Raw genomic sequence first — 17,279 nt, 5'->3', positions numbered from 1 at the left:
TCCGGGATGTTTTCGGTAAAAAAAGAAAAGCTATTTTATCACTGTCATCGTTTTATACACATTTTTCACAAACTTACTTTACTTTATATAATTGAATTATTGGTACTAGATTTTCGCTAAGTCTATATGCAACATCAGGTTATATCTTCTACGATTTTTTAGTAATTTGTTTTTTGTTAAAGCCAAATTGATTTTCACAATGTTTTCAATTCATTAACACATTTCGGTTACTTTCGTATTTTACTGCCCTAATGGTTAAATGACTAGTCGAAATTTCAATCAACTATCTCAAGTGGAATAACTTTCGCTGGAAGAGTGGAAGAAAATAACTACATCTACACATTTGGAGAGGCAAAGATGGTGTCGAAAGGAATCGATGGAGCACTATTCGGCCATTATTTTCTGGAACTCGTTCAACGAGCCGTACATCTCGGGATCTTCCTGCCGCTGGCCAGCCTGGGGTGGACGAGGAAGTGCTAACGGAACTGGGAGCAGTTCTGGCATCACAGAATGGTGTGTTATCAGCGCTCGCAACGAGCTGAATTCCTTGGTGAAGCCCTAAGAGCAATAAGATAAGTTTATTGTTAGTGTTTCGATGTAAAAATTGTACTCGAAAAAAATGCAACACTTTCTTTTGTTTATAACTTTTTATTGCATGGGTAAAAATGGATGAAATTTTCAAAACTAAAACTATTGGGTTGGAGAAGAGTTCATAGCGTTTTTATATTCCTTTTATTTTTTTATATTCCGATTTGTTTGCTGTTTGGTATAGCGTAAGAATTCATTCGATAGAACTTTCTCTGGTCTACAAAACTATGTTAATTGTATTTTTGAGTTATTTAATTTTTTATTAGTTTTGAAGCTTAGAAATGGAATACCCAGGAGGGAAACTTCAACATATTCGACACCTGCCCTTCTTTGCTTTTCATCGAGGTCAAAAAGCAGCCCGGGACATTTGCGACGTGTATAAAGAAGGTGTCATAGGCGAGTCTACATAACGGAAATGGTTCAAAAATGGCGACATTGACGTCGATAACATGCCCCGCAGCGGAGGGCCTTCTAAATTCGATGAAGAACGTCTCAAATCACCTTGGAAGGAGAACGGTCGCTAAACCAGTCGTGAATTGGCGGGAAAAATAAACTGCAATCATGGAACGATTCTCAATGGGATCAATGGGATCTACCGAAAAATTGGCAGCCTGTGTGCCTCACAAGCTCAACGAAAATAACGAAGGAAGTCGCCTTCAAAATGCTTCTCACACAGCGCTTTTTGTACCGTATCGTCAGAGGAGATGAGGAATGGTGAAATGAGTGCGTGACTCTAGAAGATACGCCAAAGTCGAGAGTAAAGCCGGACCTTCATCCAAAGATGAACATGCTATGTTTTTTGCGGAACTGGAAGGGCATGGTGCATTGGGAAATTCTCGAAAAGAATGCCACGGTCAATAGGGAGCTCTACATTGCCCAGCTACACTGCGTGAATGAAGCTATTCGACTGAAAAGGCCCGATCGACATGGTCAAATCATGCTTCTTTACGACAACGCCAGGCCTCATGTTACACAAGTCGTCAAAGCCGCACTCCAAGAGCTCGAATGGGATGTCCTTCAGCATCCGCTGTATTATCCGAACCATGCACCGACCGATTACCATCTTTTCCGCTCCCTGTCGAACCATGTGAAGGGCGTTACCTTCGATAACAAAGAGGTCCTTAACTGACTCAACAACTTCTTTGACATCAGACTAGGCGATTTTTGGCGGAACGGCATCAAAAAATTGGTTGAGAGATGGGAAGAGGTTGTAAACAGCAACGGCGTGATTGATTCACTTATTGAAATAATTATTGTTTTTTGGCGTAGGACTACGTCTTACATTAATGGTGCCAAATCAGAAAACAGGTCACGTTTTTATGAAATGAAGTTAACATTAATAACTATTTTTGCTGCGAATGGCTTTTAACGATTCGCACACCAATCGAACCGGAAATGTTCTAAGATTTGTTTGATATGCTATACATTACAATCCCATAGTCTGTATATGGTTGAAATTGATGAAAATTGGAAGCATTCCCATTTCCCCATACATTTGTTCTGTCCATTTGTGTGCTTTCCCGAGCAGAGCTGTCAATAACGGGCAACTCATGCAGCCGCTGGAATAGAAACAACGAAAGGGGATAACGAAAAAATAATATTTGTGAAGTAAACTCCACCCTTGCATAGTAAGTAAGCTGTCGCTAGCGTATAAGTATTGCATCTCCTCTGAGAAAAATTCTCAGAATCTTTGTGTTTGTGAAATTTGTGTTTTTATGTTTCCCCTCGAGCTGTGAACGCTAGCGAATATTTCACTTGAAGTGCATCTGGTATTGCAATTAACACAACCATCCGAGCCATGGCAAAGCAAGCGAAAAAAATTACAGGAGGTTGTGTCCAAGATACGACCGCATTGTTGACGTAGAACTACGCTGTTATTTTATATAAGTCGCTTGTTTATATCTTCGGAAATCATTCTATAACGCTTTGGCGCACAATCTTAACGTCTGCTTCGCCATAACGCCCTTATGATGACGGAAAACAAACAATGTTAACTGCTTGGAAAAAGACTGAATTATGCCACACAGCTTGTACCCTGCTGTAACACCCTTCGATGCGAATTCGCTGATGAGTTTGTCAAGAGCGACCGCCTTCACCACCAGCGGGAAGAGCTTGATTCGGTTGCTGCCTGGGTAACGGCGTTTACATATTCGACCGACGCGCCGAAATCGCCTACTTCGCTGTTGTTCGATGCGGTGTCACACTCGCGAAGGCTCGTTCAGTGCGAGCGCTTTTCACTGCACCAACATCGCGTGCATCATTAGATGACGCTTACCTCGAAATTTATTGCTCTTGGCAATCCGTTTGTTTTTTTGCAGGGCTCGAGCCTGCCTTCCTCTTCTTCTTGCTCATCACACACTACGCGAAGTGTCTAATTTATGACGCGGAAAGAAAAACACACGATACGAATAACGCCAAAAACGAACTGAAAAAACCACACGAAGATATCCAAGTTGGATTACCACTGGTGGGGTCCAATCTTAGATCGAAGCGCAGCGAAAGCAAAGTGAACTGGATTGCTCAACAGTCCGATGCCGAATGAAAGTTTGCCTCAGCGAGATCCACTGTTTATACTCTAAGCAAAAATTCCCCTTCATTCTTCTACTTTTTCTTTGTTCACGGAGACTTTAAATCCTACGACTTCCCCTCCGTTGGTCGTCGATAAGTTGCTCATTACTGACTGCTCTGTTCGGGAAAGCACACAAATGTACAGAACAAATGTATGGGAAAATGAAAACGCTAAAAGTTTCCATGATTTTTAACCATTTACAAACCAGGGAATTCTAATGTACAGCATATTAAACAAATCTTACAGAATTTCCGATTCGTTTAGTATGCAAATCGCCAAAATCCTTTCGCAGCAAAAATAGTTATTAACGTTAACTTTATTTCATAAAAACGTGACCTGTTTTCTGATTTGGCACCCTTAATGAAAGACGTAGTTCTACGTCAAAAGAGAATAGTGCAAATGATTATAGGTCGCTTCTAGCCATCAGTGTTTGGCTTTGTGTGTGTTGCTTGTTTTCGTTGCCATTCGTATTTGCTCTCGTGCGCATCGGCTCTGTTCTGATGCAACAAGCTCCTAGATTTGTTGACGGTTTTGACCGAGAGTCGAGAAACGATTTTTCATAAACGGTCATTCTCGCGATGTTTCATTTTTATCGCTGCAACTGTGTGCATCTGTTAGACGTGTGGTTGATGCTTGTGGAATGGCGATGCACGGAAGATGCCCCTCGTTAAATACTCAGTGCATTGATATGAAGATACAAATTGCGACATATGACCAATTAGTGTATTGTTCTCACAAAGGCAATAAAGAATCGTTGCTTCTAGAAATGATTCTACGAAACCACGCAAGCTTGTTTAGGGCCGCACTCATATGTGTGTGGGGTGCTGTGCAATACATCGAGTGTTGAGATACAACAACACAGAACAAGTACGCGCGTTACAGTGGAGGAACGAATACGAAAAGCTAAGTCATTCTCATTTTGTCTCTTTCTCTTCATTTCGCTATACAGTAGAACCCCGATTATCCGCGGAATAGTCTGGCAAAATCAGTGCGGATATCGAAAATCGCGGATAATGCAATAAAGTACTAAAAATGAGATTCAAACACGAACAAAAGATAATTCAGCATGAAAATTATGTTTTATCAATACAGAAATCATTAAAGTATTCACCTATAAGGACATGTACACCAGGGTTAAGGTTATGTAGGACCTAACACAAAAACTAAATAGCAATAGTGAGTGATAACACTGACGAATTTCGAGAAGGTCACGAGAATTACTATGAAATTCGCTTTCGCGGATAATCCGCATCGCGGTTCATCCGCTCGCGGATAATCGAGGTTCCACTGTATATCGAATCTTCTGACGATGAAAGTTTCTTGCCATGTGCAATTCACGTGCGGAATGGCTGAAGGTGGCCGTACACTGTTTGTCCGGAGGTCGAGTGTTTGACGCTTTTTGGCAGATAGAGTTTGGTTTGAAATTTGTACAAACACTATTTTAGTTGCCACTCCACAATTATTTACAGTGGTAAACAATGTCAAACATCGAACATGTTACTACGTTGAGACGGCGAAGTTCCTTTAGAAACGTTGTTACCATTGAGGAAGAAGAAGAAGTTTAACCATGTACCGACAGGTTCGAAGAACAGACCGAAAGAATATTCTAGGCATCCTGTAACTGAACATTTGTTTGTCGTGTTTTGTATCGAATATATTTGATTAGTACACGTTGGTCAAATTTTGTCTGTCAAAGGAAGTCAAATATTTGGCTTCGGCCAAACAGTGATTGAACACACTAAGAAGTATGCGTAAAGAAACATTGCATCAAGTGTTCTCTAATGTGAACCTTATGGCTGCATTTACATACACCATCAACGTTGACATCAATGTCCAATAGGATTCGCCAAATTAAATAATTGACGTTACTGTGTATTGGTCACATATTAATGTTCTCACTGTAGTGTCTTCACTGCTTTTTTTTCTAAAGGCAATTAGTTCTTATAGGAATTGCGTGTCAAAACGAAATATTATTAAAAGCGACTTGACATAGAATATACCTTCGACTGCTTTTGATATTCTCCATTATTCGAATCTAGGAATATCGTTCCGTCGAATAGTTGAGAGTTCGCGATCATAGAATCACATCACTTACTGCTGATCTATTTTCCATTTTTTGTGTATAGTAGTATTAGTTTGTATGTATTTTTGTATTAGATGTAGTCGTTTCGTTGTTCGTTTTTAGAATCACATCACTTACCGGAGTGAATCCTGATTTCTCTTAACCTTTCCCACTAACAACTGTCCCTTCCATGATAAACGGTAGGGAACCACGCTATAGAGGCGACCCTTCTGGCCTTCGGGCGGCGAATATCATACTAACATTCCTTCCCTTTTATTGGTGACTTCGATGTACAACTGAATGACGTACAAGCAGAGAACCAAAATAAGGATGGAAGTGGTTACGTTGGTGCACTAAATTCCGAATATGTTCCACCCCCAACGATAGGTGAAGTTAGGGATGCCATCAAACAGCTTAAGAACATCAAATCAACAGGTATACATGGGGCGGAGCTTATCAAGATGGGCTCGGAAAAGTTGGTTAACTATCTGCATCGACAGATTATCAAAATTTGAGAAACAGAACGACTACCGGAGAAGTGGAAAGATGGGGTTATTTGTCCTATCTCAAGAAAGACGTCAAACTAGATTGTGAAAACTTTCATGCAATCTTTGTCCTGAATGCCGCATACAAATTACATTTCCCAATCATCTTCCGTCGTCTATCGCCACTTAAAAACAGATTCGTGGGAGGTTATCGGGCCGGCCTCTTCGAAGGTCGGTCTACTACTGACCAAATCTTCATCTTACAGCAGATCCTTCAGAAATACCGTGAGCACAGAGACCCAACGAATCATCATTGAATTTAAAGCCACTTATGATTAAATCACACGAAAAGAACTATGGAGAATCATGGCCGAAAACGGCTTGACGGGAAAGGTGATCAAGGCTACGATGGATAGAATACAGTGCTTTGTGAGAATATCGGGTGAATTATCCGATTTATTCGAGTCCCGCAGGGGACTTTGCCAAGGAGATGGTCTCTCCTGCCTGCTACTCAACATTGCGCTAGAAGATATTATGAGACAAGCGGCGTTTTACTTGTGTGGTACAATTCTCAATAAATCCAGTCAATTCAATTGCTTCGCTGATGACGTAGACAATATCGACAGAACATTTGAGACGGTGGCTAAACATTACACCAGAATTAAGCACGAAGCAGAGAGAGTTGAACTGAGAATCAATCACCCATCTAAAACCAAATACATTCTGGCTCCCGAATCCGAGCACGACAGGTAGGAGTATAGGGATCGACAGCGATGAGTTCGAGATACTGGATTTTGTACAATTTGTCTGCCTTGGTACAATGGTAACATTTCACAATGATACCAGTCGCGAGATCCGGTCTCCACAAACACTTGAGATCAAACAAACTTAGCAATCGTGCGAAATATTCCCTGTACAAAACGCTCACGAGACCGGTTGTCCTCTATGGTCACGAAACGTGGACAATACTCGAAAAGGACTTGCGATCACTCAGAGGTTTTGAACAACGTGTGTTAAGAAGCATCTTCGGCGATGTGCAGGAGGACGGTATCACGAGTTCACGCAACTCATCGGTGAACCCAGTGTCCTGAAAGTGATGAAAGCTGGAAGGACAAGTTGCTAGAAAAAAAAGACGGGTGGGTAATGTCGGTGACATAACCGGAGTGACGTAGGACTATACAAAGGGGACATCTTTTGCTAAATATATATTTTAAATATATTGTTTTATTTTCTTCTCCTACGTGAATACCTACCTATCTACCTGAAAAATGGATTAGTTTACTGTTTACTCTTTATGAACATGTTGGGGTTCTGAAAAGAACCTTTGGTGTTGTGTTTTTGCGTTTTGACGTAGGACTACGTCTAACCGGAAGATATAGGGGGTGAAATGGAAATCTAGGCACTGAACAAGTAGGAAAAAATGCAAGATTTGGAACGCTTATAACTCGAGCATTTCTCAATAGATCGCAAAGGTTTTTGGATCAATAGATAGGAAATATATCTACGCATCTATCATAACGAATAACATTTCATTTTTCTTGAGATAAATAATTGAATAACTGTGAAATATCAAGCATTGTCAAAATGCACTATGTGCCCATTTTTGATTGGTCCATTTTGTGCTCCTCAAATCGTACCGACCAAAACGGGCAATCAGAGCAGCAGCGAAATAGAATGAAGCACGATTGGAAAGGAAAAAGAAAAAAATGAACGAAACATTGGTCGCAGTCTCACACATGCGTAATTCTCGAGACAGCCAGTCAGCTTAAAAATCCCCGCTTCGCTGCCGTAACGATCATTCTTTGTGTGGACACCGACTGGACAACATCGTTGCTGGACGAGATGGACGGCGAGGGATCGAGTGCCATTCTCAAGGCAAGAGGGTGGAGGTGGTAGCGCTGGAGTAGAATAGAGTAGAGTTTTCAAAGGGCCTTTCTCAAGGCTAGAGACGAATGAACTGAAAAAGTTTAAAGTCTCTATAACACAATACCTTCCTTCCTTCCGTAACGATCATTCTCATTTAAACCGTACACCACAACGGTTCGCATCACAACACATCAACAAACCAACCGAAGCAGCCATGTCTGGACATGGTAAAGGAGGAAAAGTGAAGGGAAAGGCAAAATCCCGCTCGAACCGTGTTGATATGGAGTTCCCCGCAAGGGTAGCTAGGCCGAGCGCGTTAGTACCAGTGCACCAGTCCACCTAGCCGCCGTTATATAGTTTCGGCCGCCGAAGTGATCGAGTTAGCTGGCAAAGCTGCTCGCGACGATAAGAAAACCCGCATTCGGAACAGAACACATTCGGTTCGGTGGACATCAAGACAACACGCAGTTGCAGCGAGTGGCGAGTGGCAAACGCAATCGCAAAACGGTATCAGGTAGCAGAAGAAAAAAGTTTGTTCTTTATACAAACTGCTTTGGTGGCAAATCCAGAACAAGCCGGCATCGAGGGCGTTCGAAATGGTTTTTTTTCAAAACCACGAGTACTAAGTTTTCATGTCCGTCCAATTAGCTAAATGTCGAACTAATTGTAAATTACTGTACTTTCAATCTGGAAACAATTTAAGAATTGGTGAAAATTGAATAATCAGGAAAGTCCCCAACTATCAATAAGCTCAGAACAACTGCCAAATTCACATATTCATCAGATCCTGGCAAACAAATTATGAAAAAATCAATTTGTGATTTATTATTATTTTGGATATTGTTTTAGAAAGCATTGAACTGTATTTCCTAAACTCTTTTTTGGAATGTTTAATGGCCCTGAAAAGCGCCTTGGTTTATGGAACGGTTCCAATTTAGAAAACTTTGTACTCGTGGTTTTGAAAAAAACCATTTCGAACGCCCTCGATGCCGGCTTGTTCTGGATTTGCCACCAAAGCAGTTTGTATAAAGAACAAACTTTTTTCTTCTGCTACCTGATACCGTTTTGCGATTGCGTTTGCCGCTCGCCACTCGCTGCAACTGCCTGTTGTCTTGATGTCCACCGAACCGAATGTGTTCTGTTCCGAATGCGGGTTTTCTTATCGTCGCGAGCAGCTTTACCAGCTAACTCAATCACTTCGGCGGCCGAAACTATATAACGCCGGCTAGGTGGACTGGTGCACTGGTACTAACGCGCTCGGCCTAGCTACCCTTGCGGGGAACTCCAGTTCAACACGAACGGGAACTCCAGATCAAGATTCGAGCGGGATTTTGCCTTTCCCTTCACTTTTCCTCCTTTACCATGTCCAGACATGGCTGCTTGGATTGGTTTGTTGATGTGTTGTGATGCGAACCGATGTGGTGTACGGTTTGGATGAGAATGATCGTTACGGCAGCGGAGCGGGGATTTTTAAGCTGACTGGCTGGCTCGAGAATTACGCATGTGTGAGACTGCGACCAATGTTTCGTTAATTTTTTTTCTTTTTCCTTTCCTATCGTGCTCCATTCTATTTCGCTGCTGCTCTGGTTGCCCGTTTTGGTCGGTACGATTTGAGGAGCACAAAATGGACCAATCAAAAATGGGCACATAGTGCATTTGGACAATGCTCGATATTTCACAATTATTCAATTATTTATCTCAAGAAAAATGAAATGTTATTCGTTATGATAGATGCGTAGATATATTTCCTATCAATTGATGCAAAAACCTTTGCGATCTATTGAGAAATGCTCGAGTTATAAGCGTTCCAAATCTTGCATTTTTTCCTACTTGTTCAGTGCCTAGATTTCCATTTCACCCCCTATATCTTCCGGTTAGACGTAGTCCTACGTCAAAAATGCAAAAATGGTGTTCATCGGGAATCCGGCTGGTACGAGACGACGAGGGGCGCATTGAACATGGTGGTTAGACCAAGTGAAACATGACATAGTGCGGAATGTCCAGGGAATTGGAGAGAGATAGTCACGAACCGAGTTAATTGGAGAAACATTGTGAATCAGACTATGTTGTAAAGACGTTAACCCAAAATAATTAAAACAGTTCAGAATGTAATGTTTACATGCGCAAAATTTCGTAAGAATCTGTCAAGTGATTACCGAGATGGCTTCCAAGTAAGAAGATTTCGATAAAAAATTATGGGTGCGGTCCTGGAAAATCCAGGCCAAACCAACATGTGGATCACGAAACATTTGGGAATGGACCATTCGTTCGTGTACCGCGTGGTAAAATCGCTCAAGGAGAGCCAGACGACCCAGCGACGAGTTGGCCCTGGAAAAAAGCGAAGACGACCGACCCCGTGAAGGCAAGGAAGGTGAGGAAACAACGATGTTGTTTTTGGAGGCAAATCTGCCAAAATCACCAGAACTTCGCCCAATAGAAACATTCTGGGCGATTATGAAGGACAAGTTCCGGAAAACAGGGAAGCTCTTCAAATAAGACCAGGATTTGAAGAAAGAGTGGATTAAAGTGTGTAAGAAAAATGGCGTAAGTTTTGCACAGGATTTTATGGGTAGCGTTAAGTCCAATGGGTCTGTAGGGTAGTTCGCCTCCCCGCGCTGCAGGCTGAGTGGCGCTGAGTGAACTACAAAAAAAACTTCGAGCGTCTGTTCACCATGGAGGTGCGGCTCAAGCAGAATCTGTCTGGCATCCAGCGGCTGAATACGACATGCTTTTTCTCTGAAGCTATAGCTAAGATCCCGTCCCTATAGCCCGTCGCGAAGGATATGGTCCTTGGGCCAAAAAACCACTGCATCCGAAACCAACAATCTAGTACGGAAACCCAAGTTATAAGAATATGGACAGATTTAACGCGGTAAGGACTTCTGGCATGAAACAACCGACACTAATTGGAACATGGAACTTCGCTTCCGACTACCATTCTTTTCATCGCACCCGGAGGAAATAATGGATCTCTGATGACATCTGGGAGAAGATATTGGGTTGGGAAAAAAGAAATGTCGTATATTGTCAATATATGGCAACACTTAAACATATCTTGTGTTGTACTTATCGCATCGGGTCATGCTATACGGCTATTTAAAGACGACAATCTGTGCTACAAGTGTCGTTTTGACAGTATTGTGATTGTCCTTTTCAGTCTCAAGTTATAGCGCGTCAAAGATGGAGTCCATCAAGCAAGAAATTCGCCATATTTTACGTTTTTACTACCTGCGAGGTAAAACTGCAACGAAGGCGGCCGAAAAAATTCGTGTAGTTTAGGGACCCGATACTGTAACGATTCGCACAGCACAGCGTTGGATTGATCGATTTCGTTCTGGTGTAGTGGCTGTCGAAGGTACACCCCGTACTGGTAGATCAATCGTCGTGGAAACCGATAAAATGGTTGAAATCATCCAAGTAGACTGGCATGCGAGCAATAGCTCGATTGGCCAGGAACTGGTTATAGACCATAAAACCGCTTGGAACCATTTGAAGATTGGACTCCAAAAAAAGCTGGATGTATGGGTACCACACGAGTTGACGCAAAAAAAAACTTTTAGACCGAATCAACGCCTGCGATGCACTGCTGAAACGGAACGAACTCGACCCATTTCTGAAGAAGATGGTGACTGGTGATGAAAAGTGAATAACGTACGACAACCTAAAGCGAAAAAAGTCGTGGTCGAAGCGCGGTGAGCCGGCCCAAACCATCGCCCAGCCCGGATTGACGACCAGGAAGGTTTTGCTGTGTGTTTAGTGGGATTGGAAGGGAATCATCCACTATGAGCTGCTCAACTATGACCAGACCGTCAACTCGGTTCTCTACTGTAAGCAGCTTGACCGTTTGAAGCAGGTGATTGACCAGAAGCGGCCAGAAATGATCAATAGGAATGGCGTTGTTTTCCACCAGGACAACGCTCGGCCTCACACATCTTTGATGACCCGCCAGAAGCTACGGGAACTTGGATGGGATGTCCTATTGCACACATCGTATAGTCCGGATCTGGCTCCAAGTGATTATCATCTCTTCCGGTCCATGCAAAACGCTCTTGGTGATACTAAGTTGGCCTCAAAAGAGGCTTGTGAAAACTGAGTGTCTGAGTTTTTTTGCAAATAAGGAGTGGGGGTTTTATAAGGGGGGATAATGAAGTTGCCTTCTCAATGGCAACAAGCATATTTGACTTAAATTGGATAATTTTAAGTATGTTAAATAAAGCGTCAAATTTCGATCAGAAATACGACATTCCTTTTTCCCCAACCCTATATAAGATATATGATCGCAGGGACGCCAAAGTCGCGATGAAGCAGAACCAGGAAGGGAAAAGATACATCCCGTCGCCGGTATCGTCCCCGCGACATGAAAATAAGGCGCTCGTGACGACGGGACAAGCGAGTGTGGGCTGACTCTCTTGCTAACGAAGAGGAGAGAACCGGTAACCTTCACCTCCTCTACGATGTACCACGACGCCTAAACGGAGCAAGCAGCAGTACTAAGATGCCTGTCAAAGACGCGACTGGTCAGTTGATAACCGATCTACTGATCAGCAAAAACGTTGGTTCGAACACGTCGAGCAGCTGCTCCAAGTATCCGCGAACAACCTGTAATCAACACCCCAGCGTGAGCAGCCTCCAGTGAGACGCATTTCCCGCGTCAACACATAGACACCGTCATTGCGAGAGATAGAAGCTACCATCAAAAGTACGAAATCCAACAAAGCATCGGGGGTCGATCGCATATCAGCCGAAAAGCCCAAAGCTGCCCTCGCACTATCCGCAGAAATCTTGCATCATCCATTCGTAAATGTCTGGGAAACCGCAACGTTTCCGGTCGACTGGATGCAGGGCATTCTTATCAAGGTTCCGAAGAAAGGGGACCTGACTGAATGCGACAAGTGACGAGGCATCATGTTGCTTTCCGTAGTTCTTAAATTGCTGTGCAAGGTAATCCTCAACCGGGCCAAGGAGAAGATAGATGCGGCATTCAGACGGCATCAGGGGGGATTTAGAGCTTGTTGGGCCTGTAACGACCACATTGCTACGCTGCATATAATTATCGAGCAGATCAATGAATTCTAGGGGTCCCTTTACCTGGTGTTCATCGATTATGAGAAAGCTTCCGACCGCCTCAACCATAATAACTCCCGAAGCGCCCTGAGACGAAAGAGAGTTCCCTACGTGTCCGTAGGACACTATCGACCGTGAACCGAACCGCGGATTGTTGAAATTGCCAACGAAGCAACACGATTACAAGAAGCATGCCATGATAATTTAATACTCTGTAGTTTGTCGAAAATATCTATCTTGTTTGATCGTTCACTAGTCTAGTCGCATTTTATTTTCACTCCCTTCCAAGTGGTTATGGGCCCAGAACTAGGTGCCTAGCAACGATAATCAACATCCGTGAAATTTTTTTCCTGAAGCGAAGCCGAAATGGAGAAGATTCAGTTTCCGAAGCTAAATGGAGAAAATTACAGCAGCTGGAAGTTCAGCACCGAGCTGCTGCTGATCCGGGAGAATTTGTGGAAGTTCGTCACCCAAGCGAGACCTGCCGATCAAGCTGCGACGACGGCGGATCCGGGAAACATTGCTGAGTTGGAAGATTGGAACTACGGGGACCAGCGAGCACGAGCCACGATCGGGCTCTTGATGGAGAGCAACCAGCATGGCCTCATCAAGCAGACAATGACCGCTCGTGAAGCCTGGAAAAAGCTTGGGGACCATTTTGAGAAGCCAACCCTGACTTCCAAAGTGTCCTTATTGCGAAACCTGATTACGAAACGGTACAGTGAGGGCGAGGACATGGAGAAGCACGTCGTCGGAATGGAAGAAATCTTCGAGCGTCTCTCCTTGGCGGACCTGAAACTGGACGAAAAGCTGCAGGTGGCGATTGTGTTGTGTAGCCTCCCGAAATCTTTCAACACGCTGACGACGGCCCTCGAAAGCAGGGCGGACGACGAGCTCACTTTGGAGTTGGTGAAAAGGAAGCTCATCGACGAGGTAACGAAAATCGGTAGCTATGGCAACGAGACCGGTTTGCGGGCAGGTTCTGGTAAGAAGCCACTTACTTGCCACTACTGCCAAAAACCGGGGCACAAACAGCGAGAGTGTCGGAAGTTGGCCAGTGACCGAGAAGAGGAGAACCGGAACGACCAGGAGAACCGGAAAACCCGCAAAACTTCGTCCAGGGCAAAGGCGGTTCGTGAAGATAGGAGCGAAACCACCTTCATGGCCAGAGGAGCAGTTGAAGCAGCAGCCTGGGTCGTCGATTCCGGGGCGACATCGCACATGTGCGCCGAGAGGGATTTTTTCGTGGACCTGGATGAAAATGTGAACGAACACGTGGTGCTCGCTGACGGCAAGACGACGGTTGCGAGGGGCAAAGGAACGTGTCGCATCGGTTGCTGCGATCTTGAAGGTAAAAATCTGACAGTTAATCTTACAGATACGTTGTACGTACCGAATCTCGAGTTGAATTTGATTTCGGTGCGGAAGTTGGTCGAGAAGAAAGGAACCGTCATCTTCGATGCCAAGGGCTGCACCATTCTGAAGGATGAAAGGGTTGCAGCAAACGCGGTCGTTTCTGGTGGGTTGTACGTCTTGAAGAACGCCCACAGAGCGACGAAGGTGGAAGAAGAACGCCACACCGCCAACTGTCAGCACACGTGGCACAGAAGGATGGGTCATCGTGACATCGAGGCCTTGCAGGATTTGAAGAGGAAGAGCCTAGCGACAGGACTGCAAATCGAGGACTGTGGGCTGCGGATTCAGTGCGAGTGCTGTCTGGAGGGGAAATTTGCACGACTCCCGTTTCCCAAAGAAGCCAAGAAGAAATCGAAGCGCCCGTTGGATTTGGTCCATGTCGACGTGTGTGGGCCGATGAAAAATATCACACAAGGTGGATGTCGCTACTATCTCACCGTGATTGACGACTATTCTCGCTACACGACGGTATATTTCCTACGTGCATCCGATGCAGAGGACAAGCTGAAGGACTTCGTGATGGAGATGAAGACCACCTTTGGCAGGCCGCCGAAGATCATCCGATCGGACAACGGCGGTGAATTCAAGAATCGAGCAATGGAAGACTTCTGCAGACGGGAAGGCATCCGGCAACAGTTTACCACACCGTACACCCCGCAGCAAAATGGTGTTGCGGAACGGAAAAATCGTTCTCTGAATGAGATGGCGAAATGCATGCTGTTGGACGCGGACCTCCCGTTGCGATACTGGGCCGAACCCGTGAATACTGCAAACTACCTCCAGAATCGGCTTCCTACCACGGCACTCCAGGTAACACCGTACGAGGCATGGTGGGACGAGAAACCGGATGTGAGCCATTTGCAGATTTTTGGCACCAAGGCATTTGTGTGGGTTCCCAAACAGAACAGATCGAAGTTTGATTCGAAGGCGGTGAAGATGACGTTCGTGGGCTATTCATCGCAACAGAAGGCGTACCGATTCCTGGACCTGATGACTGGCACCATTGTGAACAGCAGAGATGCACGATTTCTGACGATGGGCAACACCGGTCAGGATGAAGCGTCAGAAAATGGAAGTATCATCGAATGCTCGATCGGTGAACATGCTTTCCCGAAGACTAATAATTTTCCTATCGTTGCAGGGGACGTTCATGGTGAGCAACCGGAGATTGAGGAGGAGTCTGATTCCGACGAAGGGGATGATCAAAACGAGACGATCGATCCATACGTTGATTGCGATGTCACGCTCACCGATGGCAACGACGAGAATGAACGTCCCCCCAACGCACCAATTGAACCTGTGGCTCCAAGAACGTCCAGCCGGACGACGAAGGGAGTGCCACCTCAAAGATATGGCGAAACAGGCCAGATTGCCATTCAGCAAGCCGCTGAGCCACGAACCGTCGCAGAAGCCCTGGGTGGTCCAGAGCGAGAGCAGTGGAAGAAAGCAATGGACGAGGAGTTTGCTTCTCTGCAGGAGAACAAAACTTGGGAAATCGTCCAGTTGCCCTCCAACCGGAAACCAGTGGGCTGCCGCTGGATTTTCAAGAAAAAGCTGGATGAGCATGGCAACGTAGCAAGGTACAAGGCGCGTCTCGTGGCGAAAGGCTTCAGTCAGAAGTTTGGAACTGACTACGATGAAGTCTACGCGCCCGTAGCCAAACACACGACATTTCGGGCACTTCTAGCGGTAGCTGCCCGGAGGATGATGGATGTGAAGCACATCGACATCAAAACGGCGTACCTGTATGGAGAAATCAGCGAAGAAATCTTCATGCAGCAACCCCCCGGATACGAAACCGGAAATCGAAGCGAAGTTTGCAGCTTAAGGAGGAGTTTGTATGGAATCAAGTAAGCCGGACGGGTTTGGAACAGAACCATCACCGAAGTCCTGATGCAGCTGGGATACAAGCCAACGGAAGCTGACAACTGTCTTTTCGTGAGGAACGTTGACGGAGAGCTTTCGTTTATTTTGCTCTACGTCGACGATATGCTAATCGTATCATTTGGAGATGACGAATACAGGCGAGTTTGCTCTTTCCTGGGGAAGAAATTCAAGATTTCCTGCCTTGGCAATGTGAAAAACTACCTTGGGATCCAGGTGGAACGGAACGTGAACGGAGATTTTCTGCTGTCGCAAGAAGGCTACATCAATCGGATCGTGGCTCGATTTAGTATGGAACAAGCGAAACCTTCACCGATACCGATGGATCCTGGTTACCCCAACATCACGCAAAAGGAGGAGAAAATGCCGAACAGTGAGAAGTACCAAAGCCTTGTCGGTGCTTTGCTCTATGTTGCTGTTTGTACCAGACCAGACTTGGCGATCACCGCGTCCATTCTCGGGCGCAGAGTAAGCAAGCCGACGGAAACCGACTGGTCGGAAGCAAAGCGAGCCCTGCGGTACTTGAAGGGTACTGCCAACTTGCGGTTGAAGCTAGGAGGAGAGGGAAACCTTGAAGGCTATGCTGACGCGGATTGGGCAGGAGATCGCTCGGACCGGAAATCGAATTCCGGATTTTTGTTCAAACTTGGAGGTGGACCGATCGCTTGGACATCCCGGAAACAATCATGCGTTACGTTGTCATCGACCGAGGCAGAGTATGTAGCTCTGGCAGAAGCAACCAAGGAACTGCTGTGGCTCATCAAACTCATGCGAGGCCTCGGTGAAGAAGTCCACTACCCTGTTCTCATCCACGAGGACAACCAGAGTTGCATCAGCATGCTGCAGAACGAAGGTGATACCCGGCGTACCAAACACATCGACACCAGGTTCAACCTCGTCCGTGATCTGAAGAAATCTGGAGTCCTGTGCGTTCGGTATTGTCCAACCGAATCCATGGAAGCAGATGCCCTGACAAAGCCGCTACCAAGGGTGAAGCTGGAGAGACTACGATCATCAATTGGCCTGCAACAGATCGTGATTGAGGAGGAGTGTTGAAATTGCCAACGAAGCAACACGATTACAAGAAGCATGCCATGATAATTTAATGCTCTGTAGTTTGTCGAAATATATCTTTCTTGTTTGATCGTTCACTAGTTTAGTCGCATTTTATTTTCACTCCCTTCCAAGTCGGATATGCAGTGTAAACTTGACGACATGACCGCATGCTCTTTCGCGGGCGCCCTGAACATTAATGTCAGCAAGACGAAAGCTTTGGAGGTCAAGACGGTCACGCCTTTCAGATTTACAGTAGCTGAGCAAGCAATGGAAAGGGTCGAAAGTTTCC

At 45.0% G+C, this 17,279-nt stretch overlaps 1 protein-coding gene across 8 annotated transcripts in view; it reads right to left on the bottom strand.

The window, feature by feature from the left end:
* Positions 1-33: 33 nt before the first annotated feature.
* LOC129764402 (EGFR adapter protein-like) overlaps positions 34-17,279 on the bottom strand; it is a 205,003-nt gene continuing 187,757 nt past the window's right edge. For all 8 annotated transcript variants that reach the window (XM_055763431.1, XM_055763432.1, XM_055763430.1 and 5 more), the window contains one exon: positions 34-558. In XM_055763431.1, the coding sequence (XP_055619406.1) occupies positions 385-558 (174 nt within the window). In that variant the 3' untranslated portion in view covers positions 34-384. The remainder of the gene's footprint in view (positions 559-17,279) is intronic.

This window comes from Toxorhynchites rutilus, chromosome 2, assembly GCF_029784135.1.
Source record: "Toxorhynchites rutilus septentrionalis strain SRP chromosome 2, ASM2978413v1, whole genome shotgun sequence".
Lineage (NCBI taxonomy): Eukaryota > Metazoa > Arthropoda > Insecta > Diptera > Culicidae > Toxorhynchites > Toxorhynchites rutilus.
Note: the sequence above shows the minus strand (reverse complement) of the source record. Positions and strands in the feature narration are given on the sequence as shown.